General features: G+C 44.9%; 2 protein-coding genes and 1 non-coding gene across 3 annotated transcripts in view; 1 reads left to right on the plus strand and 2 right to left on the minus strand.

Annotated features, from left to right (window-relative positions):
* Positions 1–11,766, minus strand: part of LOC120026274 (WD repeat-containing protein 70) — an 85,034-nt gene extending 73,268 nt beyond the window's left edge. Inside the window, exons 1-7 of the mRNA XM_038971101.1 lie at positions 11,689–11,766; positions 10,794–10,847; positions 10,592–10,675; positions 10,421–10,514; positions 10,046–10,256; positions 9,124–9,183; positions 2,312–2,445 (exon numbers count right to left, since the gene is read on the minus strand). Of these exons, the coding sequence (XP_038827029.1) occupies positions 2,312–2,445; positions 9,124–9,183; positions 10,046–10,256; positions 10,421–10,514; positions 10,592–10,675; positions 10,794–10,847; positions 11,689–11,713 (662 nt within the window). The 5' untranslated portion in view covers positions 11,714–11,766. The remainder of the gene's footprint in view (positions 1–2,311; positions 2,446–9,123; positions 9,184–10,045; positions 10,257–10,420; positions 10,515–10,591; positions 10,676–10,793; positions 10,848–11,688) is intronic.
* trnaa-ggc lies at positions 3,859–3,935 on the plus strand. Its single transcript has one exon. It is a non-coding gene; the product is annotated as a tRNA-Ala (tRNA).
* A 370-nt stretch (positions 11,767–12,136) lies between the features above and the next one.
* The window catches only part of cplane1 (ciliogenesis and planar polarity effector 1), a 29,595-nt gene continuing 14,546 nt past the window's right edge, over positions 12,137–27,185 (minus strand). The window contains exons 25-44 of the mRNA XM_038970127.1: positions 26,033–27,026; positions 24,223–24,377; positions 23,897–24,149; positions 23,735–23,793; positions 23,336–23,416; positions 23,004–23,232; positions 21,277–22,902; positions 20,910–21,138; positions 20,580–20,815; positions 20,348–20,450; positions 19,695–19,877; positions 19,191–19,250; positions 18,715–18,748; positions 18,440–18,571; positions 18,153–18,333; positions 18,013–18,068; positions 17,357–17,548; positions 17,069–17,235; positions 16,782–16,886; positions 12,137–12,893 (exon numbers count right to left, since the gene is read on the minus strand). Of these exons, the coding sequence (XP_038826055.1) occupies positions 12,601–12,893; positions 16,782–16,886; positions 17,069–17,235; positions 17,357–17,548; positions 18,013–18,068; positions 18,153–18,333; positions 18,440–18,571; positions 18,715–18,748; positions 19,191–19,250; positions 19,695–19,877; positions 20,348–20,450; positions 20,580–20,815; positions 20,910–21,138; positions 21,277–22,902; positions 23,004–23,232; positions 23,336–23,416; positions 23,735–23,793; positions 23,897–24,149; positions 24,223–24,377; positions 26,033–27,026 (5,368 nt within the window). The 3' untranslated portion in view covers positions 12,137–12,600. The remainder of the gene's footprint in view (positions 12,894–16,781; positions 16,887–17,068; positions 17,236–17,356; positions 17,549–18,012; positions 18,069–18,152; positions 18,334–18,439; positions 18,572–18,714; positions 18,749–19,190; positions 19,251–19,694; positions 19,878–20,347; positions 20,451–20,579; positions 20,816–20,909; positions 21,139–21,276; positions 22,903–23,003; positions 23,233–23,335; positions 23,417–23,734; positions 23,794–23,896; positions 24,150–24,222; positions 24,378–26,032; positions 27,027–27,185) is intronic.

Raw genomic sequence — 27,185 nt, forward strand, 5'->3', positions numbered from 1 at the left:
CTCTTATCAAGTTATACACCGAGTGTACAAAACATTAGCCCGAGACTGCCCCGCGCAGCTCCCCTGGGACTGCCCCGCAGAATAAATATCAGCCCACAGAGAAATGCATGAGATTGAACTGGTCCATCTCAAAGGTATTCCTAGTCAGAAACCGCATTGCTATGGTACAGTTGGTTAATTGGTTAATGTTGCATAGGCTTGAATAAGCTAAGTAGCCAATAGGCAGAGGGTACATAATATGTCTGATTCTCTGTACTAATGGCATTGTAATAATAATGCATTTTATTTGCATCAAACACAACATTTTCAGTCACCTCCTTGTCTGAAGGACAAGTAGATAAACAGGTTAATGTCAAGCCCTGCATGTTTTTTTTTTTCAAATGTCTCATGGAATGAACAACACACATTGGTTACTACAGTAGGCTGAATGATAGAACAGCTATTTCCATTTTAAAAGGTTATGGGATGCATTTTCTCCATTGTTTTTGATGGTAGGCCACTCTTGGTCGGCCTACATTATGATCAAGTAGCCACAGTAGCCTACTTGGCCACTGTTAAAACTAACTTAAAGCAGGTACAGCCTCAGTGTTCACAGTGAACATGCGCTGTAAGTTGCGCTCAGCAGAACTGAAATATTCTCAGTGCCCCAAAAAATTCGGAGAACATTGCTGACCAGGTGAATGCTATCCCTTATTGATGTCTCCTGTTAAATCCACTTCAATCAGTGTAGATGAAGGGGAGGAGACAGGTTAAAGAAGGATTTTCAAGCCTCAAGACAATTGAGACATGGATTGCGTATGTCTGCCATTCAGAGGATGAATGGGCAAGACAAAATATTCAAGTACCTTTGTACAGGGTATGGTAGTAGGTGCCAGGTGCACTGGTTTCAGTGTGTCAATTACTGCAACGCTGCTGGGTTTTTCAACTCAGCAGTTTCCCCTGTGTATCAAGAATGGTCCACCACCCAAAGGACGTCTAGCCAACTTGACACAACTGTGGGAAGCAATGGAATCAACATGGGCCAGCATCCCTGTGGAATGCTTGATACCATGTAGAGTCCATGCCCTGATGAATTGAGGCTGTTCTGAGGGCAAAGGGGGGTGCAACTCAGTGTAAATTAAAGTGCATGGAGAATGGTGTTTTTTTCTATGTTTTTTCCACTTGGAACCGGTAGGTTCACTAGACTTTACTCATGGTTTCCTCGTGTGTAAAGGTGTTGGAATTAAGTCACGGTCAGAATATGGCATATCTGTAGACATACCTCCACCACACCTTCATTTATTCCATCTCCACTCCAAACAAATAGCTGGTGAATAGCATGCTATTCTCATGCTTAAGTTCAAGGTCAGAACAGAGAGACAAGCGCATAGAAAGGGAATTTACGTTCCATTTACGTTTGCTTAACTCGGGTCTGAATTCCCCCCATAGCGAAAAGCCTACAAGGAGATACGTTTTAATATTGTAGTGGACAAATATGAGAAGAACGTTGGCGCGGCCAAATGCAGGCTACTGTGCAACTCGCTATTCAGGTAGGATGCAATTTGTTTTTACATGTACAATTTAAACAAAATATCATTATTATTGTAGGCCTATTTATTAATCTAAACCAGCTCCTAAAAAATGCTGAAAGTGTTTTGTTTCATTCTGTTGAGACATTTTGGTTGGCTAAATTAAGTTTGATCTGTCTTTATAATTGTGTGCCCCATATTTAGTTTAAGGTTATAAGTAGGCTTGTTGTAAAATAAATATTATTAGCCTATTGCTGTCATTTGTTGGGTACGGTAGGCACTAGCCTTTCTTGGCAATTGCTGCAATTCCGACCAGTTACTCCTATTATCTACCAATATAATGCTTAACTTAATAAAGAAAAATAGTCGGCAAGGACAAAGAAATGCATGTCAATGTCGTAGCATGCCGCAGGCATATCTCTCTCTGTCTCTGGGGCTAGGCCTATTTTTTCTTTCTTCATATATATTAATATCATACAGTGGACTCCTAAGCCTATAGGTGTATACATGCAATGCCCTGATGCATGTATCCCTAAAATCTCTGACAGCTGAACCGTGATGTGGACAACTATTGTTTTAGGAAAGTGAAAACCAATAAAACGGTCTGTAAAGTTTTGCATACGCTACACAGCACAAACAACGAATAGTGTTTTTGTCATAAGCTTTTTTTTTTAAAGTAAAAATGGCTCATTTGGCCAATATCCCTGGTTTATTGATGGCTCTGGCTGCGTGGGTGGACGGCCTAATGGGTTACGCTCCCAATGCTAGGCATGTGTATGTTCTAGTCTAGGTGGTGGACACACCATTCGCAGGGCTGTATTGTTCTGAAGGAATTCAGAGCTGCATCCATCCCAGCAAAGTCCCAGAAGCGCACGTCAAAGTCGTATCCCCCGGTGACCAGACGGGCTCCAGAGGGGTCCAATGCCAAGGCCGACACCTGAGGAGGGAGGGAGCAAACAGAGGTTACTTTCACCTGCCAGGGACCTTATACACCTAAATAACACCTAGTTGCTACTAGGTTAACAGCACACCACCTAACCAGCCAGCTTAGTGCACAATGGACACAATCTTGGCCGAGGGTCCCAGTAGTTTGTCTGGATGTGCATTGCCTAGTCTTTTAACACTAGAAGCGCCATAGGCCTACGGCCACTGACATTTGATTTAGTAAATTAAAGAAATCAATCCCCAAAAAAGCTTTGTCCTGCTGCTTCCCTGACTTTTTCTAAATGTTTGTATTTTACACAGCTCATTTGTCAGAATTTTGAAACCACAGAAGTATTTAGTGCCTTTTACTCTGTTTTTTCACACCTATTCCTAACTTAACCTGCAAGACGCTGTTGGTACCCAGCCAGGCGCTAATGCGTCTCTCTCTCCTCATTGAATGAATGACAAATGGATGGATGGGCGATAATAGTTCACCTTACTTCACAGTTGAATTTAAATTAGGCCTAACTGAATGATAAGGAGGGTGAAGAGGTTGATTTCATTTAGAAAGACAATAGTGTAATGAGTTTGTGTTATGCCTATTTATCAGCGTTGGAGCTCATGATAATAATTTGACCGCGCGACTTGTGAGTTGATACCATTCTCTTTTACATTTTACTTTGTAAAAAGAAGCTGTTACGGGACTGTTTTATTTACTGTAACTTTATTACTAATCAAATGTATTGTAAGGGAAATTAAAACATGCTGTGTGTTGCAGTAGTACTTTAGAATAATACAAAACACATCCTTAACTCTATCCAACTTCATGATGACAAACGATGCCAGTCAGACTGCACAGCCGGCCATCGAAACTACACAATGTACCCAAACTAATTTCACACATAAGAGTTAGCCTATACACAGAATTACATTTGTCAATAATCTGATGAGTGACAATATTAGGCCTATCAGTTGTCAAATTGAACATGAAGAGATGGGCGCATCTTGTAATTTACAGAGGCAGGGAAAGGATCATCACTTTATCGAATCCTCCTTCAGAGCCACATGCAGGTAAAACACTTTGATTTCTATACAGTATCTGAAAGAAGATATTCTGGCATTTCTATTACACTTACCTTTGTCAAATAACTCTCATAATTCAAGAGGTGCAGCTCTATTTCCAAGAATATCAGTGCTGTCCATGTATTCATCACATGACCACACGCGCAGCAGCATTGCTCTGGCTACTGTGCAAAAACTAGTAACATAATGAACTTAAAATTCAAATATGTTATTTATTTATGCAATTCATCCTTTACAATTGTTCATGCACTGACGCTTTTGTTTAGGAATACAGCAAATCATTTAACCTGGCTGAAAACTAGTAATACTATTTAATTATAATATTCATTCATTAATTATGAATGGTCCCGTGTGGCTCAGTTGGTAGAGCATGGCGCTGGCAACGCCAGGGTTGTGGGTTCAATTCCCACGGGGGGACCAGGGTTCAATTCCCACGGGGGGACCAGGATGAATGTGTATGAACTTTCCAATTTGTAAGTCGCTCTGGATAAGAGCGTCTGCTAAATGACTTAAATGTAAATGTAATTACTATACTATTAAATTATAATATACTAATTCATTATACTATTATTTAATTACTCTATTACTAATCAAATCTACAAATAAAGTTGATCAAATGGATTACACTGAAATGTAGGCTACTGGCCTAAGTTGTTTCTAGGTCATTGTAGAAATACACAAAACATATTCTTGACTCAAAACAAATGACTTGTGTGTTGTTGTTTTTTTTATTGATCTATTTCCACAAATAATTATTCATGAAATTAATCCTTTATAATATATAGATATACACCGTTGTAGTCGGAAGTTTACATACACCTTAGCCGAATACATTTAAACTCAGTTTTTCACAATTCCTGACATTTAATCCTAGTAAAAATTCCCTGTCTTAGGTCAGTTAGGATCACCACTGTATTTTAAGAATGTGAAATCTCAGAATAATAGTAGAGTGATTTATTTCAGCTTTTATTTATTTCATCACATTCCCCGAGGGTTAAAAGTTTACATACACTCAATAAGTATTTGGTAGCATTGCCTTAATTGTTTAACTTGGGTCAAACGGTTCAGGTAGCCTTCCACAAGACTCCCACAATAAGTTGGGTGAATTTTGGCCCATTCCTCCTGACAGAGCTGGTGTAACTGAGTCAGGTTTATAGGCCTCCTTGCTCGCACACGCTTTTTCAGTTCTGCCCACAAATTTTCTATGGGATTGAGGTCAGGGCTTTGCGATGGCCACTCCAATACCTTGACTTTGTTGTCCTTAAGCCGTTTTGCCACAACTTTGGAAGTATGCTTCCAAAGTTTTAACTTCCTGACCAAGCTTTAACTTCCTGACTGATGTCTTGAGATGTTGCTTCAATATACCCACCTAATTTTCTTTCCTCATGATGCCATCTATTTTGTGAAGTGCACCAGTCCCTCCTGCAGCAAACCACCCACACAACATGATGCTGCCACCCCCGTGATTCACGGTTGGGATGGTATTCTTCTTCAGCTTGCAAGCCTCCCCCTTTTTCCTCCAAACATAACGATGGTCATTATGACCAAACAGTTCTATTTTTGTTTCATCAGACCAGAGGACATTTCTCCAAAAAGTATGATCTTTGTCCCCATGTGCAGTTGCAAACCGTAGTCTGGCTTTTTATGGCGGTTTTGGAGCAGTGGCTTCTTCCTTGCTGAGCTGCCTTTCAGGTTATGTCGATATTGGACTCGTTTTACTGTGGATATAGATGCTTTTGCACCTGTTTCCTCCAGCATCTTCACAATGTCCTTTGTTGTTGCTCTGGGATTGATTTGCACTTTTCGCACCAAAGTACGTTCATCACAGCGTCTCCATCCTGAGCGGTATGACGGCTGCGTGGTCCCATAATGTTTATAATTGCGTAATATTGTTTGTACAGATGAGCGTGGTACCTTCAGGCATTTAGAAATTGCTCCCAAGGATGAACCAGACTTGTGGAGGTCTACGATTTTTTTTCTGAGGTCTTGGCTAATTTCTTTTGATTTTCCCATGATGTCAAGCAAAGAGGCACTTCCGACTTCAACTATGTATGTATGTATGTATGTATGTATGTATGTATGTATGTATGTATGTATGTATGTATGTATGTATGTATATATGTACAGTGGGGAGAACAAGTATTTGATACACTGCCGATGTTGCAGGTTTTCCTACTTACAAAGCATGTAGAGATCTGTAATTTTTATCATAGGTACACTTCAACTGTGAGAGACGGAATCTGTATATATACACACACACACACTGGTCAAAAGTTTTAGAACACCTACTCATTAAAAAAATAAAAAATAAATGAAAACTATGAACACATATGGAATCATGTAGTAACCAAAAAAAACGGTTAAACAAATCAAAATATTTTATATTTTAGATTCTTCAAAGAGCCTTTATGAGAGCTATGTACACTCTTGGCATTCTCTCAAACAGCTTCATGAGGAATGCTTTTCCAACAGTCTTGAAGGATTTCCCACATATGCTGAGCACTTGTTGGCTGCTTGTCCTTCACTCTGCGGTCCAACTCATCCCAAACCATCTCAATTGGGTTGAGGTTGGGTGATTGTGGAGGCCAGGTCATCTGATGCAGCACTCCATCCCTCTCCATGGTCAAATAGCCCTTACACAGTCTGGAGGTGTGTTGGGTCATTGTACTGTTGAAAAACAAATGATAATCCCACTAAGCACAAACCAGATGGGATGGCGTATCGCTGCAGAATGCTGTGGTAGCCATGCTGGTTAAGTGTGCCATGAATTCCAAATAAATCTCTGACAGTGTCACCAGCAGAGCACCCCCACACCATCACACCTTCTCCATGCTTCACGGTGGGAACCACACATGCGGAGATCATCTGTTCCCCTACGATAGGAAGTTGGAACCAAAATCTCAAATTTGGACTCATCAGACCAAAGGACAGATTTCCACCGGTCTAATGTCCATTGCTCGCATTTCTTGGCCCAAGCAAGTCTCTTCTAATTATTAGTGTCCTTCAGTAGTGGTTTCTTTGGAGCAATTCGACCATGAAGGCCTGATTCATGCAGTCTCCTCTGAACAGTTGATGTTGAGATGTGTCTGTTAATTGAACTCTGTGAAGCATTTATTTGGGCTGCAATCTGAGGTGCAGTTAACTCTAACTTATCCTTCAGGTCTTAAAGTAATGACGGTCTGTTATTTCTCTTTGCTCATTTGAGCTGTTCTTTCCATAATATGGACTTGGTATTTGACCAAATAGGGCTCTCTCTGTATACCCCCCAATACATTGTCACAAGACAACTGATTGGCTCAAATGCATTAAGGAAAGAAATTCCACAAATTAACTTTTAACAAGGCACACCTGTTAATTGAAACGCATTCCAGGTGACTACCTCATGAAGCTGGTTGAGTGAATGCCAAGAGCGTGCAAAGCTGTCATTAAGGCTAAGGGTGGCTACTATATAAAATATATTTTGATTTGTTTAACACTTTTTTGGTAACTACATGATTCCAAATGTTATTTCATTGTTTCGATGTCTTCGATATTATTCTACAATAGTAAAAAATATAGAAAAACCCTTGAATGAGTAGGTGTGTCCAAACTTTTGACTAGTACTGTAGTCGTGGCCAAAAGATTTGAGAATGACAAATATTAATTTCCACAAAGTTTGCTGCTTCAGTGTCTTTAGATATTTTTGTCAGATGTTACTATGGAATACTGAAGTATAATTACAAGCATTTCATAAGTGTCAAAGGCTTTTATTGACAATTACATGAAGTTGATGCAAAGAGTCAATATTTGCAGTGTTGACCCTTCTTTTTCAAGACCTCTGCAATCCGCCCGGGCATGCTGTCAATTAACATCTGGGCCACATCCTGACTGATGGCAGCCCATTCTTGCATAATCAATGCTTGGAGTTTGTCAGAATTTGTGGGGTTTTGTTTGTCCACCCGCCTCTTGAGGATTGACCACAAGTTCTCAATGGGATTAAGGTCTAAGGAGTTTCCTGGCCATGGACCCAAAATATCGATGCTTTGTTACCTGAGCCACTTAGTTATCACTTTTGCCTTATGGCAAGGTGCTCCATCATGCAGGAAAAGGCATTGTTTGTCACCAAACTGTTCCTGGATGGTTGGGAGAAGTTGCTCTCGGAGGATGTGTTGGTACCATTCTTTATTCATGGCTGTGTTCTTAGGCAAAATTGTGAGTGAGCCCACTCCCTTGGCTGAGAAGCAATCCCACACATGAATGGTCTCAGGATGCTTTACCATTGGCTTGACACTGGACTGATGGTAGCGCTCACCTTGTCTTCTCCGGACAAGCTTTTTTCCGGATGCCCCAAACAATCGGAAAGGGGATTCATCAGAGAAAATGACTTTACACCAGTCCTCAGCAGTCCAATCCCTGTACCTTTTACAGAATATCAGTCTATCCCTGATGTTTTTCCTGACAAGAAGTGGCTTCTTTGCTGCCCTTCTTGACACCAGGCCATCCTCCAAAAGTCTTCGCCTCACTGTGCGTGCAGATGCACTCATACCTGCCTGCTGCCATTCCTGAGCAAGCTCTGTACTGGTGGTGCCCCGATCCCGCAGCTGAATCAACTTTAGGAGACGGTCCTGGCGCTTGGACTTTTTTGGGCGCCCTGAAGCCTTCTTCACAACAATTGAACTGCTCTCCTTGAAGTTCTTGATGATCTGATAAATGGTTGATTTAGGTGCAATCTTACTGGCAGCAATATCCTTGCCTGTGAAGCCCTTTTTGTGTAAAGCAATGATGACGGCACGTGTTTCTTTGCAGGTAACCATGGTTGAGAAGAACAATGATTCCAAGCACCACCCTCCTTTTGAAGCTTCCAGTCTGTTATTCGAACTCAATCAGCATGACAGAGTGATCTCCAGCCTTGTCCTCGTCAACACTTACACCTGTGTTAACGAGAGAATCACTGACATGATGTCAGCTGGTCCTTTTGTGGCAGGGCTGAAATGCAGTGGAAATGTTTTTTTGGGATTCAGTTCATTTGCATGGCAAAGAGGGACTTTGCAATTAATTGCAATTCATCTGATCACTCTTCATAACATTCAGGAGTATATTCAAATTGCCATCATACAAACTGAGGCAGCAGACTTTGTGAAAATTAATATTTGTGTCATTCTCAAAACTTTTGGGCAAGACAGTATATACAACAACAAAATATATGGGGGATTGGAAATGATGCAGACAATTACAATGATGGGAGCGACAATCTATCTGCAATATTAAAGCTGATCTACCCCGTAAACAAATAATAATATATGTTTATAATAGTTTATGCACTATTTATCAAGCATTGGTGCTTATGTTTGCTGCACCTTGCAGGTTGATATGCATCTGATGCATATGCTAAAGGAGAGGCCCGGCAACGTTCTCTAGCGGGTACTGATAGACTGAAAGGCCAGGCAGTTCTATTGTTAATGAGTCCTAGGAGGGAAATATGCAAATTAATGGGTGCTATATTTAAACGGGCTCATGAGTGCAATGAGTAACAATGAGCAGTTTGGAATCCACTTTGGAAAGGTTATATAACACCGCAGTTAATAAACATAGAGGGGTGTTAAAGAGAGGAAAGTTGGAAAATGCTTACTGTTTTGGTGCCATGCTGCAGAGTAATCTCATGAGTGTCTGGAATCTTCTTCACTGGACTCTGAGAGAGAGAGAGAGGGACAGGAAGTTGCCTGTCATACATGTGTGGATGAAGGTGGAGTGGGCTGCTTGGCACTCTGTCATACACAATATTTCAGCTTTAATGGGCTGTGTGATATGCTACAGGTTGGTTTTCTCCCACAGCAGGGTCCACTAGCTACACCTACACCCAATGGGAGGGCTGCGTTTGGCCTGAGGGCCGTGTTATTACCAGAGGCCGACATGTCACAGGCCACCATCCATCACATAGCCCCACGGTGGCCTCAAATCACACCTGCTCTGAGAACGCTGGGTGTCTGGCCTATATCACTCATAACATACACACAGCAAAGAGACTTTTACTACTCGTCGAGAGAGAAAGAGAGAGAGGGGGAGATGAGGGAGAACACTTTTTTAAGGAGAAAACCATCTGGCCAAGTGTCTTTGGGCGGTGCATTTCGGTGGCCTACATACTTTAAAATGATGGCTTTTTGTTATGGTTTATCAGGAGGTGGTGTGAGAAAGCCAACTCTTTCTTTCCCAAGCAGTACACCAAGATTGCACTGGGTCGACTCACAATACATTATTGTGTAAAAGGGAATGATAAAGCAAGTCTCATGAAATGCTAAGAGTGTACTGGCCTCCAGTGGTATAACATAGTAAGAACACACCATGTAAATAAATATTTGGCTTCAGGACTGTAAAAAATGTTCAGTGTTGCAGACTATTTTGGCCTGCTTATGTAAATTGTTTGTTGCAGACAGAAATGTATGTACTTATGTAAAGGTTTAGCAATAGTACGGGAGCAGATGTTTTTAGCCTCAAGCAAATCTACTGTAAAATGTTTAGTTGTTTCCTTGTGTCATAAGTGGAAACAGACTTACATCATCTTCATCATCCTGCATATCATCATCATCGTCGTCGTCGTCTTCATCGTCAGCTGTGCTTCCTCTGTACCCTGGTGGTAGTGGTGGCCCCACTAAGTCCTCATCATCCTCCTGACCAGTCAGTTGTTTGGGCACTGGGGGGCCAATAAGGTCCGAGTCAGAGTCTGACTCACTGCTGCCGCTGCCACTACTGCTCTCCTCCTTCTTCCTGTTGGGTAGTATGTAATAGAGACCCATGAGTTTCAATAATCTAGCCAATCCCACATACTGGTAATAACACTCAATTTGAAATGACCCTCCCACACAGTTAATTTAACTCAGAGCATATGAAAGTCATTGGTCAGTTAGGATGGATGGGATTGTTTGTGTTACCTGGGTGCAGGGGCAGGGGCTCTGTCTCTCTGTTTGGAGCTTGATGCCTTGGCTGTATGGGAGTTCTCCCCAATTTCCTCTTTCTGCCTCTCCTCTGGAGACACAGCTGAGGTTAGACACTTAAAACACACACAGACTGAGTTAAAGGGCACGTAGCTATTTGCCACTAACCTAATACTTGTTGACTCCTCTCGATTGCTGTTCTTCGGGTCTGCTCAAAGATGGCATCCAGGTCAAAGGTGCGAGCTTTCTTTCCTGGAGTGAAGAGCGGAACGCTGGTATGAAAATGCTGTACTCTCCTATTAAAATACATTTCTGGTGAATATGTTGTTGACGTCAGGTTGATATGAAGGCCAATGGAAGTAACACTTACCAAAGCCAGAGAATCCCATGATAGAGGCCATATCTCCATCACTCTGGTCAGACGCTAAAAAAGACAAGAAAAGGATTCAATCACACTAGCTGCTTCATTCATTCACTACTTTCTCTCAACATGAAATCACTACCATTGCCAATACGTAATGTTACCATTGTCACACCAAGAACTAACAAAAAATCAGACAGACTGTATACATCATTTACTGATAGACTGACTACACTCCAGAGTGGCTATTGTATTTCACAAGCTAGCTCACATATGCACTCACCCACGCCCACACATATGTACATATTATGCACAAACATACGACACGATTTCTATTGCAAAAAATATTGCACAATTTAAACACTTTGCTCACCATATCCCCCATCGCACATACAACTATTGTACTTGTTTGAGTGCCTTTGTATTTTATTTTCATTCCCATTGAATTTTTATTTGATCTTTATTGCTTTAAAAACATACTATACTGTTGTCGCATTGTTGAGGTGAAACTGCAAGTAAGCGTGTCATTGTACTGTGTCTGTGTACATGTGTATCCTATGCATATGACACATACATTTGACTAACGTTACCTAGCGCATTACAAACTGCACGAAGACACAAACTTCTGTTGGGTTGAGCTACTTTGCAGTTGGACCCGTTTAATTAAGAAAACATTTCGGAGTGCATTGTTCATTGAAAGAATAGTCGTAGCCAGAGATGATGTAGTAGCTAACGTCAGCTAACTAGCTACCAAACAAGCTAGCTAGCAGCAACAACAGGATGATTTCTCTCACATTCGTTATATTGAATAATCATGCTTGCTGCGAACATTGTCCACTGCAACCATTTATTCGGTTAATTATAAAATTGACCCCCCAAAAACAGCTAATAACGTAACATTTACCGTTGTCCGTTTTGTTAGGATCCATGTTTTTTAGTTTTTTTTAAGTTTACTTGAACTGTGACCCGGAAGCTGCTTCAATATTTCAACAAAAGCGCCAATACTGCCAAATAGTGGTCATTTCTAGCTATTGATAATATTGTCATTTCCAGTCATTGACCATTTGTGCAGATTCTGTATCTTACAAAAAAAAGTCACTCTTACCCTTTCTAGTACTATCAAAGTCTTTATAAAAATAGTTCAAAAAAATGTTGAGCTATGCCACAAAGCAAAGACTACATTCAAACTCTATTTCATTTTTTTCCTGAGTGGAAATCAACATGTTTTTTATTTTACCTTTATTTAACTAGGCAGATCAGTTAAGAACAAATTCTTATTATTTTCAATGACGGCCTAGGAACAGTGGGTTAACTGCCTTGTTCAGGAGCAGAACGACAGATTTTTACCTTGTCAGCTCAGGCTTCGATCGTGCAACCTTTCGGTTACTAGTCCAACACTCTAATCACTAGGCTACCTGCCGCCCACATCAGCTGGTTATATATGTTCACACAAAAATAAATAAATATGCAGGTATTTAAAACCCAAAACAAAAATGTCATATACACACACTGGATCTCCAAAAATAGACATGACAAACTCATACAATACAAAGATATGGCATGAGTACCAATATGATGATGCTGATTCTCTGGTACAAGCTGGTACCAAAAGGATGCATGACAAGACACACAGTACTGACTGCCCTCCAAATGCTCTCGTGAACAGTTGAAACACTTTCAAGTAATATCACAGCATATAGGCACATCAATGGTTTTAATGTTGTGTTGTGATCCTTCCCTTGTGACCCTGTCCTCCTCTTGTCCCTCAAGATAGTCATCCTCGTTCCTGCATGCCGATGGGGATGCTCGAAGTCAATCAAATGGCCCCTTCCGAGGCCACAATGCTTTCAATGGCAGCCCAGTCCAGTTTGCTGAGGATGCTGCCAGTGCTCTCTGACAGGGTATCCAGTCTGTCCAGCCCTGTTCCCCCAGCTCTAGCCACCACACCACCCTGGCCCTCTGAGTTCTCCAGCCCCAGCAACCTGCAGATCTCTGGAGGGGGGTTCCATGGGCTCACCACCTCCTCCTCCCTCTCTTCAGTCTCTCTCTGCTCCCTTGTTCCTCCACCTCTCCGTCCAGGTGACGACTGGATCACTTCTCTTCTCCACTCTACAGGGCGAAACAGGGTATAACTTTAATCTATATTACCTAAACACAGGGTTGGGTAGGTTACTTTCTAAATGTAATCCGTTACAGTTACCTGTCCAAAAATTGTAATCAGTAACAACTTTTGGACTACCTAAACTCAGTAACGTAATCTGATTACATTCAGTTACTTTTAGATGACTTCCCTTTAAGAGGCATTAGAAGAAGACAAAAATGTTACCAATTGAACGACAACAATTGAACGACAACTATTGCAAATCAATGTTAAAGTTTACATAGCTGGTGATATATGGATGTAAAACTTTACTTTAGGGGTTGGTTATGTAGGCTTCTTCTAAACCATCGCTTTCTACTACATATAATACAATTAAATTATATCTTTACATTAAAAACCAGTCTATCAGAATTCCAGTCATTCCAATAAATGTTATACCTCTTGATCTTCAAGAATAGGACTTAGAAATATGGATAGATTAGCCAAATTGTTTTACCTGAGCATAACCCCAAAACGAAGGACTTATTAGCCAGCCATACTGTGTTGTTTATGATTTTGTTGTCATGGAGGACTGATTGGGGTCATTGAGTCGAGTTGAAAAATAAATGCTGCTCTCATGGAATGGCATGCTTTGAGCACTACTGAAAAGTGCTATTTACATGTGAAAAAATGAATGCCATATGATGCATTTGCTATAGGCCTATTGTTTACCTTTTTGTTGGTGACACTTTGATGTCTTGATAATATCAAATCAAACTTTGCCACATGCGCTGAATACAACAAGTGTAGACTTTACCGTGAAATGCTTACTTACAAGCCCTTAACCAACAGTGCAGTTCAAGAAGAATAAAATATTTGCCAAGTAGGTTAAAATAACACAATAACAATAACAAGGTTATATACAGGGGGCACCGGTACCGAGTCAGTGTGCAGGGGTACAGGCTAGTTGAGGTAATCTGTACATGTAGGTGGGGGCGAAGTGACTATGCATAGGTAACAAACAAACAAGTAGCAGCAGTGTATAAGAGGGGATGGGGAGTGAATGTAAATTGTCCAATGGCGATTTTTATGAATTGGTCAGCATTCTAATGGCTTGGTGGTAGAAGCTGTTGAGGAGCCTTTCAGTCCTAGACTTGGTGCTTTGGTACCGCTTGCCGTGCGGTAGCAGAGAAAACAGCTGTTTAAATGGCAAATCCACAGATTGAACAATAACAAAAACTGTCGCTCCGCCTCTGTTTTGGTAAAAAGCTGAGGGATGGGCTTGGAGAAATGTAACCACTCTGAGATTAATAGACAGCGCTATGGATACAAGGACTGACCGTCCATGACATCAAAATTATTGTTTTAACCATGTTATGAGGCTATACAAACATTGGAAAAACACACGCTTATATTGTGCGTTCTCATGGAGTGTGACAGTTGAACTAAGCTCATGAGGCATTTATAAGTTATATTCTTCAAGAATCAATGGATATACAGTACCAGTCAAAATGTGGGACACACCTGCTCTTTCCAGGGTTTTTATTTTTTTAAACTATTTTCTACATTGTAGAATAGTGAAGACATCAAAATTATGAAATAACACATGTGGAATCATGTTGTAAACAAAAAAAAGTATTAAACAAATAACAGATTCTTCGAAGTAGCCACCCTTTGCCTTGATGACAGCTTTGCACACTCTTGGCATTCTCTCAACCAGCTTCATGAGGTAGTCACCTGGAATGCATTTAAATTAACAGGTGTGCCATGTTAAAAGTGAATTTGTGGAATTTCTTTCCTTCTTAATGCGTTTGAGGTAATCAGTTGTGTTGTGACAAAGTAGGGGGGTATACAGAAGATAGCCCTATTTGCTAAAAGACCAAGTGCATATTATGGCAAGAACAGCTCAAATAAGCAAAGAGAAATGACAGTCCATCATTACTTTAAGACATGAAGGTCAGTCAATGAGGAAGATTTCAAAAACTTTGAAAGTTTCAAGTGCAGTCGCAAAAACCATTAAGCGTTATGATGAAACATGCTCTCATGAGGACTGCCACAGGAAAGGAAGACGCAGAGTTACCTCTGCTACAGAGATTAAGTTCATTAGAGTTACCAGCCTCAGAAATTGCAGCCCAAATAAATGCTTCAGAGTTCAAGTAACAGACACATCTCAACATTAACTGTTCTGAGGAGACTTGCTGCAAAGAAACCACTAAAGGACTTGCTTGGGCCAAGAAACACAAGCAATGGACATTAGACTGGTGGAAATCTGTCCTTTGGTCTGATGAGTCCAAATTTCAGATTTTTGGTTCCAACCACCTTGTCTTTGTGAGATGCAGAGTAGGTGAACGGATGATCTCCGCATGTGTGGTTCCCACCGAGAAGCATGGAAGAGGTGGTGTGATGGTGCTTTGCTGGTGACACTGTGATTTATTTAGAATTCAAGGCACACTTAACCAGCATGGCTACCATAGCATTCTGCAGCGATACGCCATCCCATCTGGTTTGCGCTTAGGACTCTCATTTGTTTTTTTAACAGAAAAATGACCCAACACACCTCCAGGCTGTGTAAGAGCTATTTGACCAAGAAGGAGAGTGATGGAGTGCTGCATCAGATGACCTGTCCTCCACAATCACCCGACCTCAACCCAATTAAGATGGTTTGGGATGAGTTGGACCGCAGAGTGAAGGAAAAGGAACCAACAAGTGCTCAGCATATGTGGGAACTCCTTCAAGACTGTTGGAAAAGCATTCCAGGTGAAGCTGATTGAGAGAATGCCAAGAATGTGCAAAGCTGTCATCAAGGCAAAGGATAGCTACTTTGAATAATCTGAAATATAAAAAACACTTTGTTTAACACTTTTTTTGTTACTACATGATTCCACATGTGTATTTCATGTTTTGATGTATTCACTATTATTTGAAAATGTAGAAAATAGTAAAAATAATGAAAATCCCTTGAATGAGTGGGCGTGTCCAAACCTTTGATTGGTACTGACTGACTGACTGTGTGTGTATGTATGACATTTATAAATCCAAAAATGGATGTAGCAACTACAGATTACCCCTCTAAGTCTATCATAAGTGTGCTAGTTTGAGCATGTGTCCATTAGGCCTATGGATTTTTTTTTTAATCAGCATGAATTAGATTGAACACCTCACTTTTATTCCATAGGCTGGGATCCACACTATGCAGCTGTTGCAAGAGCACATTTTTCACTGGCTGTCCACTGGTTTCAAAAACAATGATTGATAGGCAGTTTAAACTTCTTGAATTCAACCATTATTGGGTTCAAATACACATTTAGATTTGTGAACAGCCATCCACAACAACCACAATCCGTAAGGTGCAAATAGCTAAATGAGAGAGCAGCAGTGTGATTCACATCAATGCGCTATGTAGATAGCAATAATAAGTGATATCCGTATCGCCGTAGACTACACCACTGCTGTCATCCTTACCTCCAAGCGTTTATTCAAGTTGGATAATCTTTGGATGCCGACAGCAGTCGCACCATTGGAAGACATAACTTGGACTGCAGCCTACAAAAGCCTATTCCTGCTCTTTTCCCATGATCCATCAAACACATTTGGTGTGTCATCATAGTGGTCTCTGACTTGTGGTCAGATTCGCTCAGGTGGAACACACTTAAACTTTCACTTTTTTCAATGCTGATTTGAATGTCATCGAGTAAACAGAGAAATGTTGATGATTTTTGTTATCTCTCAAACATCCTTTCTGAATTCAAAAGTAATCATCTAGTTTTTCAAAAGTATCTGTAGTCTGCTTACAATATTTTGGCTGGTAACGGATTACAGTTACTGGGTTTTTGTAATCCCTTACATGTAATCCGTTACTCCCCAACCCTGCCTAAACTTGGCTACTAAGATTACTCAACAGCTTGGCAGTGTCTCACCTTGCTGGCTGGGTGTCTTAGGCCCAGTCCCAGTCCTGCCCCTCAGGTCTGTGATCATACCCCGCCGGGTCACCTGGGAGAGACGGTCCCCTGGCAGAAAACTCGCTAACGCCCAGGAAACAGACACACTGGTCAGTCACTGCATCTGGCAACATTCTACCCAAACATTCTAAATGCTATGGATCCCAGGTCATCACATATTAATACATTCTGTTACCGTAAGCCCCTAGATATTTTTAGAACACCGAAATCAAAAGAGATTGTTAGTGGATGGTAGAAGCCTTAACCTGGTCTGTGCAGTCCCAATCTGGAAGTCAGTGTCTCCTGCCCCCCTGACGACGCAGGACGTCTTTCTGAACGTGGTGTCACCCCTGGAGAGGAGAGGGAGCGGGCTCTCCCAGTCTGGGGTTTGGTACTTGTCCTCCTCCTCCCCCCAACAGACAGACTACGACCTCTGGGACGTCACAGAACGACAAGGTTCATCCTCTATCCCTCTCATTACAGTTTTAGACACATTTGTTGAAATCAAATTGTTCTTAAAAAACACCCAGATGTGAATACCCTACGAGGTGTACCTGGGGCTGCTGCGGGTGCTGCCGACAGTCTGAGCTGTAAGGGGTCGTGTGGAAGAGGGTCGTGGGGAGGTGGAGGGTAGGTTCAGGGTGCGGTTGGCGTTAGTGGGCAGGGTCAGTGGGGTGGTGAGGAGGTCTGTGATCAGACTACAGGCATCGCGGGCCCGCTGATTGTGGTGCTCCAGCAGAACCGTCCTAACGGTCCAAATACACAACATATCAACACACATACACACTTCTAATACTTGGAACACTTGCATGTACACTACCGTGTAGGCCAGTTTTATTGCTTCTTTAAATCAGGACAACATATTTCAGCTGTGCTAACATAATTGCAAAAGGGTTTTATAATGATCAATTAGCCTTTTAAAATGATCAACTTGGATTAGCTAACACAACGTGCCATTGGAACACAGGAGTGATGGTTGCTGATAATGGGCCACTGTACACCTATGTAGATATTCCATTTTTAAAAAATCTGCCGTTTCCAGCTACAATTGTCGTTTACAACATTAACAATCTGTTCAATTTGATGTTATTTTAAATGAAGGAGAAAAAAAGTGTTTTTCTTTCAAAAACAAGGACATTTCTAAGTGACCCCAAACTTTTAAACGGTAGTGTATCTATCTGTATGTCTGTATCTGTGTTCGTGCTCATACTTGTCTTTCTCTTCCTTGATTTTCTTATTGATGTTTATATCTTTGGACGTTGGTTTCTGTGAAGAGAAATGGTGTTTGAATGAAGGCACTGAAAAACTAATCAGGACACAGAATGTAAATGCGAGTCAGAAGCCTCTCACCAGTGTGACTGGGGCCGAGAAGGGTTTGCGTTCCCTCTCCCTCTTCTCCTCCCTCTGTCTGCGGTACTCAACCAGTTTCTCCCTCTGTTTCCTTCTCATCCAAACCCTCAGCTCTCGCCTCTCCTCCTCTGCTCGCATGCCCCTCTGTCCCGCCCTGCCGCTCTGTTGCTGGTCCAGCCTGCTGTCAATCACAAACACATCACTGCTGAGAGCCAGTAAAAAGTGCTCGAGATGGTGACAATCAGAGGAGGAGTAGGTTTAGAGCTGTTCACCGTGAAGGTTCCTACCTGTTGAGGTGGGCAGCTTGGGTGTGCGACAGTCCCAGTGCCGTGGGGGAGATGCCTCCCTCCCTCACCAACTCCGCCAAGATGTCTGCCACATCACTCAGTCCACTGAGACCCAGAGTCTCCTCTGCCCATCTGAGGAAGACAGGAAAGGCAGGAGAATAATAAACCACAATCACATCTACATCTATGGAATAATGCTCACACAGAGGGTAACCAACAGTGATCATTTAACATGTTCCTAAATAGATTACCGATATCAGTTTTCACATACTTACTTTCCAGGTGCTCCATCCATAGTGTCTGTCAAATCTGCAAGAGGAACACAATCAACATACAGCTTACTAAGTAGGATGATACAGATCTGAATGCTGCTGCAAGGGGCTGAGTTGTGCAGCCGTCCAATGTCTCTTCCAAGTATGTCGACCTGAAACACAAACTAGCACAAACCAGAGACATGCAAGTACCAGGTGTACCATTACAAGGTGAGCGTGCCTGTATGTGGGATGTAGCAGCTTTTGAATTTTTTTATTTTTATTTTACCTTTATTTTACTAGGCAAGTCAGTTAAGAACAAATTCTTATTTTCAATAACGGCCTAGGAACAGTGGGTTAACTGCCTTGTTCAGGGGCAGAACGACAGGTGTCCACTCGCAGTCTCTATCGGTTACAGCACAAGTGCGTATGCAGAGTTAGGTAACAGCAGTGAGTCCCAGCCAGGTGTGTGTGACAGTGTGTGTTGACACGGCTCTCACCTTGACCCATGTCCCACACACGCTGCTCTGGTTCTGGTCTGACGGGAGACAACCACAGGCCTGCAACCACAGACAAGACAGAGATGCCATTCAACCACAGACTGATCCCCCAGTTGATATACTGTAGACCTCAGGTCAGACAGCCTGGTTAGAGGCACAAAGCAGGGATGTGTGGTGCTCGGGTAGACAGACACTAAAGTTACAGCTGTGGTGAGCCAGTAACAGGAGTATTAGATGGTAGCCTGGTAACTGGAAACGGCACAACAGACCACTACCACCTGCCGAACCACTAGGGACTCATAAGAACTACAATCACACTAACACCATCATGGCTCACCATTATCTACTAGGGAGATATTTCCATTGGATCCAATGGCCAATAATATATCAACAATGCCATGACAAGGTAAGCTAATAGCGATCGGTTGACACATGTTATGAATTGTTTTATGAGCACAACTCTATTCCCACAGTGGGAATGCTTGCTGGAGAGTGCTGCTATACCTGTTGGTGTGGGCTGGTGCAGGGTCTGGACGGCAGGAGTGTGAGGAGAAAGAGAGAAGGGCTGTTTCACACCCCAAGGAGCAGAGCTGACTACGACACTATCAGGTCCTTCCTCCTCCTCCTCTTCCTGTCGAAGACCCGCTAGCTCAAGGTCATGGTGCACGGACAGATGTGATCTCCACCCTGCTCAAATGGAGAGGATACACACACATACAGAGTCAGGGGGGGTATGGCAGAACTGTTGTTGTTGTCTGGTGTCAAGAAGTTTGGTCTGGTGTCAAGCGTTTTAAGCCTGGCGCACGCTTCCACGTCGTAACGGTTAGCGCATATATTATGGCAACATTTGGTTACGTTTTGGAGTACGGCAGTTTATTTTTATTTTTTAGGCTGTTTGAGCACACAAGTCGAAGTTCAGTAGCTGAAGTCCACGCCCCTTCTTCTGTGACTTGTCAAAAGTACTACTCCGAGTAGGAGTGGGAACTATGGACGGGGTTCTTCAATGAAACGTGTGTTGACATTCTAAGAGAGACAACTAGTTTCCATGCACATTTTTGAAAGGAGTATGCGAGCAGAGGCGTCCGCGTCGCCTAGCCCGAATTCTGCTAGAAGCAAACCTAACCTATGAATGCAGACGCCTTAACTGTGGATCTGACCTTCTGGTGAGGCGTCCAGAGTGACTGTCTTGTTCACTGGTGTTCTTCCCTCCACCCTTTCAGGAACCATGGCAGGACCCAGAGTCTCAATGGTGCTCACCAGCTAAGAGAGGGAATACTTCATTTTACACATACGGACTATCAGCAGACTCACTGACTTGCCAATCATCAGGCCGACAAGTGGACACAGGCAGGATGAGGTGTAGATATGTAAATCCCAAAGCTACGTTACCAGTCTGGTATTGGCAAACTCGCTCTCCATGTGATCTGCAATGTTCTGCAAGGCAGCTAGCTGGGCGTCCATCTCAGACAGACGGGCAGACGCCTGGATCACTGGGGCCCTGGATGGAGCTCCGCGATGGGTCTCCAGGGAGCGGCCTGGGGCTCTCCTCTCCTGCAGCAGACTGCGAGTCACTGGGTCTCCACTGGGCTCAGGGTGGGCAGCTGGAAGGGACGCTACAGAGAAGCCTGGAGGAGACACAGGACATATTACAGACAGAGACAATATACGGAGTACAACTCTGTTGTTTTAGCAGAGTGAATCGATTATATTGACTCAGACCATCTGGCTGAGCTTGGGGTTGGTCGTCCTCTGTGCTGGTGTCTGCAGTGAGTTCCGAAGGGGCTGAGTTGGTGACGGAGGCTGCCAGCAGGTGGAGCTGTGCTGAGGTGGGGGGAGAGGGCTGAGAGGGGTTGACGTTATGATCCCGCACCGCAGGGCGGGGGCACGATGTCAACTCCTGTAGCAGAGCCCCATCCTCCAGATCTATCACATTTATGAACTGACGACCCTGTGCGTCCGGAGAGGAAGGGAGAGAGAGATATAAGACCATTAAGCAGAATTTCATGAAATTCCTGAAACAGTATAGATGATCTGTACCGGTGTACTGAACGTTCCACTCGATTCTGTCATTAAATAGTCCTCTCACCGTGTTTCTCTCTGGTCGTTTCTCCCCCGATGTCTCTGTGTCGTGGACAGGAGGGTCTCTAGGGAACCGCAGATTCAGGAACAATTCAGGAGGGAGAGCAGCAGGTCCAGAAGCAGCAGAAGTGACAGTAGGTTGGGCAGAAATGCCTGTATCTGAGTGAGGAGAAGCTGGGTCTGTGTTGGTGCAAGCATCGTGGCTCTCAGGAGGCCTCTTGTGTGTAGAGGCAAAGGCATGGAGCTCAGCTGCAGTAGACAGTGCCCTGTCCACCAATCCCTGACCAGTCAGCACGGAGTCAAAGGTCCCAAGAGGAAAGACATAGCCCTCCCCAAGAACAGGCTCTGCAGGCTCGTCCTCATTGCGCTCTCGCGGGAGTATGATGGAGTCCTCTGGTCTAAATGTGACCTCTGCTTTCTCTCCCTCTCTCTTCAACCTCTCCACTTGTCTCTTCTGCCTCCTGCTGGAGTTGGTTCTGGTGGAGGGTGTTGCTGGGGTAGGGTTCTGTGCCTGTGGGTCCACTCTGAGGAGTTGGAGTCTGGCCTCTGCCCCCCTCTGTCTCCCTGCAGCCCAGCCCATCAGCTCCCCCAGAGGGATGAGACGTGGCACGCGGGCCGGAGGGGTGGCTTCGGGCAGCATCATCCTAGGAGGGTCTGGGTCTCTCTGGAGTAACTGTAGTCTGGGGTTGTGGCCCGTGGCTGCTGGGGTGACAATCAGGGGTCTGGAGGAGTGTGGGAGGGGTATGAGGGCGAAGGTCGTAGGGGGGCGTGGGTCAGGGTGGAAGCGGAGGAGGGGGAGGCCGTGGACAGGGGGAGGTCTGTGGGATGGGAGGGTAGGAGGGAGGTGAGGGGGCTCAGCCCCTCTGGACCTCTCCACCCTGGTCTCTGGATTCTGGAGCGGGGGCAGTGTGTTCCTGGGGGCCTGGTTGGAGGGATAGTGGGCATACTGTGTCAGATTGAGGTGTGATGGTGGCGCGGTGGACTCTCTCTCTGCCTCCCTCGTTCTCTCCTCTGCCCTCCTCAGAGTGGCTGGGTCATACTGGCTGGGGTTCAGGTGGGGGGGCACAGTAGTGCTGGGTCTCCTCTCAGACGGGGGTCCCCAGGCCTCACGTACAGGGGCCGTGTTACCATGCCGCTGGAGGGACAGCAGGGGAGGGTGCAGCTGAAGGAGCTTCAGTCCTGAGCTGTAGGGAGCAGGAACCTGTGAGCTACCACCAGAGGGCAGTAGCAGAGGGGCACTGCAGGTGTGGTCCACAGTGGTCTGAAGCCCATGAGAGGATGAGATCAACGTCCTGGTCTCCCCCTGGATATCTCTCAACGGCTCAGGGTGGACAGCCAATGGCTGCATTTCGTGGATGGGGGGTTGGTCTGTGGGTCTGTCTCCCCCAGACGGGGGCTCCGAGGCTAGAGGGGCCTGAACTGAGCTCTGGGTCTGGGGCATAGGGGACATGTTGTTCTGGGAGGGGGTCAGATTCAGGTGAGGGAGGAGAGTGTTAGGGTGGGACAGGGGCGCATTGGGGTGTGGATAGGGCACATTGGACTGGGCTGGGAGTGTGTTGTTCTGTGACACTGGGAGGTTGACAAACGACGCTCCGACCACCTGCATCAAACTCATGAAGTTGATCTGCTGCAACTGAAGAGAGAAACACGAAGCAATCATGAAATAGTCCGTGGCTACATACATACATTTATGTATTTTCCTCTGCCTTATCTGATGTTCATATTTATATCCACCTGGACCAGTCTGAATAGCTCATCCTGCAAGAGCTGTCTGACAGGGTCTGTCTGGGCAGGCAGGGTCTGGGTGGGAGCAGAGGCAGGGGTCGTATTGGTGCTCCCCTGGGGCAGCCCGCCGTTAGGGGCAGAGTCTGCTGCCTGAGCCCCAGCCTGAGGCCCTGCCACGGGAAGGGGTTGGAAGCTGGCACGGGGAGGGACGTCTGATCCTGAACCCTCACTCGGAGTTCTGAGGAGAAAACAAACCAAGTGAATGTCACAAATGCAGATTTGAAGTGAAGGGACCAAAGTACCTCTGTAATATTATTTTATGGAACTAAAGGCTCACTTACATATTTCTTGTCACTTCTTCAGTAATATCTGATGGTCTTCTCAGGGAGCCATGAGACAGCAGATTCTCTGCCTCCTCCTCTCTAGAACACACGAACATTCATGTAAACATAAACATTATGTGAAATGACTTTTCCAAAGAGACATAAAACAAGCCCTCTAGTAACTGGCTGCTTTGGTTACAATCCATAGTGTCGGTCACAAGAAATAGAATGAATAGAATCCATTTCTATGGTCTGTCATACCAAACTGTAGCTTCTGTTTACTATCACCACGGTAACAGTAGCCTACCAACTCACCTTGGCCAACCAGCCACGGTTGCCTTTGGTTCTGGTGTCAAATAGTAAATGAGAAGAAGAAAAAAAAAACTTTTCCCTGTGTTTCCCACACCCAGAACTCACTGAGAGCTGACAATGTCCTCTTCCCTCTCTGAGCACCGTAGATCTGCCAGCGTTAATGCCTGAGGAGAAGAAAGGATAGACAAACTTAAGTGACCAGGTGCCAACCCAACACTTCATCTAGAAACATAGAGGAACGGTCATGGTGTGATTGGCAGTGCCCACCTGGCCTGGTGGGCTCAGTGTTGGACGGAGGCTCTTGATGTGGACAGAGATGTTGGGGATGGCGAGAGAGGCTGATGACCTCAAGGCCTCGTCAGCATTGCTGTCCTCTCCTTTTTCAGCAGAAAGGTCAAGCTTGTTGTCTGGGAAGTCTGCCACCCCACTCTCAGGGTTTATTAAGGTCACTCCCAAAGGGTCAGAAAGCTGTGAGGTCTCTTGGGATGTCACTCGTTCCACCCCCTCGGTCTGTGACCCACTGTAGAACAGAAATATATTAAGATCCTCTCTGAGCCATAAGAAAATGATAAAACACTCATGCACACACTCACTAGGACAGTTCGCAGTGTTGGGGATCCTGGTCTGGCAGAGTAATGGGTGTGCCAGCTGATGCAGGGTAACCTGTATCCACACTGCTCTCCCTCTCCAGCTTCCAGCCCACCTCAGGCTGCAACACTGGAGCCACTGTCCACTGCCTCTCTGGAACCTGGGGGTGGAGGGGAGAAAGGAGAGAGAGTGTTTACGGGCATATTCAATCACTCCCTATCCCAGTCTGCTGTCCCCACATGCTTTAAGATGGCCAGCATTGTTCCTGTTCCCAAGAAAGCTAGACCCACTTCAATTTGCTTACCGCCCCAATAGATCCAAAGACAATGCAATCGCCATCACTCTGCACACTGCCCTATCCCATCCGGACAAGAGGAACACCTATGCTGTTCATTGACTATAGCTCAGCATTCAACACCATAGTACCCTCCAAGCTCATCATTAAGCTCGAGGCCCTTGGTCTGAACCCCGCCTTGTGCAACTGGGTCCTGGACTTCCTGACGGGCCACCCCCAGGTGGTGAAGGTAGGAAACATCCCCTCCACTCCGCTGATCCTCAACACTGGGGCCCCACAAGGGTGCGTGCTCAGTCCACTCCTGTACTCCCTGTTCACCCATGACTGCGTGGCCTAGCACGCCTCCAACTCAATCATCAAGTTTGCAGACGACACAACAGTAGTAGGCTTGATTACCAACGATGACAAGACAGCCTACAGGGAGGTGGTGAGGGCACTCGGAGTGTGGTGTCAGGAAAACAAACTCTCACTCAACGTCAACAAAACAAAGGAGATGATCGTGGACTTCAGGAAACAGTAGATGGTGCACCCTCCTATCAACATCGACGGGACTGCAGTGGAGAAGGTGGACAGCTTCAAGTTCCTTGGCGTACACATCACTGACAAACTGAAATGGACCACCCACACAGACAGTGTGGTGAAGAAGGTGCAACAGAACCTCTTCAACCTCACGAGGCTAAAGAAATTTGTCTTATTACCTAAAACCCTCACAAACTTTTACAGATGCACAATTGAAAGCATCCTTGTCGGGCTGTATCACCACCTGGTACGGCAACTGCACCGCCTGCAACCGCAAGGCTCTCCAGAGGGTGGTGCGTTCTGCCCAACGCATTACCGGGGACAAACTACCTGCCTTCCAGGACACCTACAGCACCCGATGTCACAGGAAGGCCAAAAAGATCATCAAGGAAAACAACCACCTGAGCTACTGCCTGTTCACCCTGCTATCCCATAAGGCAAGGTCAGTACAGGTGCATCAAAGCTGGGACTGAGAGAAATAAAAAACAGCTTCTATCTCAAGGCCATCGGACTGTTAAACAGCCATCACTAGCACATTAGAGGCTGCTGCCTATAGGTATAGACTAGGAATCACTGGCCACTTTAAGGAATGGAACACTAGTCACTTAATGTTTACATATATTGTATTACTCATCTCATATGTATACACTGTATTCTATACTATTCTACAGCATCTTAGTACGTTCCGCTCTGACATCGCTCGTCCATATATGTATATAGTCTTAATTCATTCCAACTTACATTTGTGTGTATATGTTGTGTACTTTATTAGATATTACTGCACTGTCGGAGCTAGAAGCATAAGTATTTCGCTACACCCGCAATAACATCTGCTAATCACGTGTATGTGACCAATAACATTTGATTTGAGATAAGAAAGGAAACCTGTCAGAGAATTCTGGTCTATGCCAAGTCTGGTGGTTCTCATCACTCATGGCACACAGTCCACGCACATCTCTAAATCTGGTTAATAAACAGTTCATAGAACACTATCTACTCACCTGTAAGTTTGCGCTGTAGTGGTCCATGCCTAGCAGGGCGGTGGTGTACCTGTGCTCCAACATGCTGAGGGCCGTGAGCACCGCAGGAGCCGAGGCTTTGACCCGAATAACCACCCCACCTCCAGCTACCTCTCCTCCACCCGCCTCCCTCTCCTTCATCCGGCTGGGTTGTCCCAGCAACACCTTCTTATCAGCCCAGCGCACCATCCACTCCAGAAGCCTGCCCAGCCCTGGGAACTGGGCCTCCAGCTTGGGCTCCAGCTCCTGCTGCAGTTCTACAGCCTCCACGGAGCACAGGGGCCCGAACGCCCAGCCCTCCGATTGTTGCTCCGAGGGAACAGAACTCTGACTGGGGCTAGACTTCGAGCCGAGGCGGCTTCTTTGAGGTGTGGGTTCTGGACGTGGGCTGGCTGGCCTGGCCTGCAGACTGAAGCCAAACAACCCCTGCTCCCTGCCGGTCCTGAGCCCAGGAAGAGACAGGACACTGACAGACATGCTGGGTCTGGGTGTAGGGGGCTCACTGTGGAGAAACGAACGGGTGGTAACGAGTACTGGTTTGTAGCAGTGTCCTGCTCTGAACACGGGGGCGTCACTGCCCCCCTGTCTCCTGGTCGCTTGGCGCCCATCTCTCTGGCGACGGCGGAGGGTGGTGAGGACATCGAAGGTGAGGGAGTGCAGCTCTCGCTCTCTCAGCTGGCTACAGAAGCCCTTCAGCAGGGGAGGGTCACAGCCTGCGTCTGGGTCAGGGCCGTCCTTCTCCAACACGTAGCTGAGGAAGAGCTCCAGGAAACGCAGGTACTCCTCATCCTCCAGCTCAAACTCCCAGGTCCCCACCACGGGCAGGGTCAGAGAGGGGCTGTCCTCCCCCACAGGAGGGTCCTGGGCTGGGCCCGTGCAGCTCTGGTCTTCCTCCTGGATGCTCCCACCCTCAACTACTTCTACTTGACTTCCAGGCTTGTCTGCTCGGTCCTGCACCCTCACTCTCTTGCTGATGCTGAAAACAAAAATAGTTTACACCACAAATTCCGCCAAAGAGAAACTTTTGTACAATCAACTTGCCTGATGTTGCCACAATGGCCATAAAAGTACAAAGTTGAAAAGTAATGATTGATTTCTTAACAAATATTTCTGACAGATACAAATTTCATCAAGA

The sequence above is a fragment of the Salvelinus namaycush genome, chromosome 31 (assembly GCF_016432855.1).
Source record: "Salvelinus namaycush isolate Seneca chromosome 31, SaNama_1.0, whole genome shotgun sequence".
NCBI classification, from domain to species: Eukaryota; Metazoa; Chordata; class Actinopteri; order Salmoniformes; family Salmonidae; genus Salvelinus; species Salvelinus namaycush.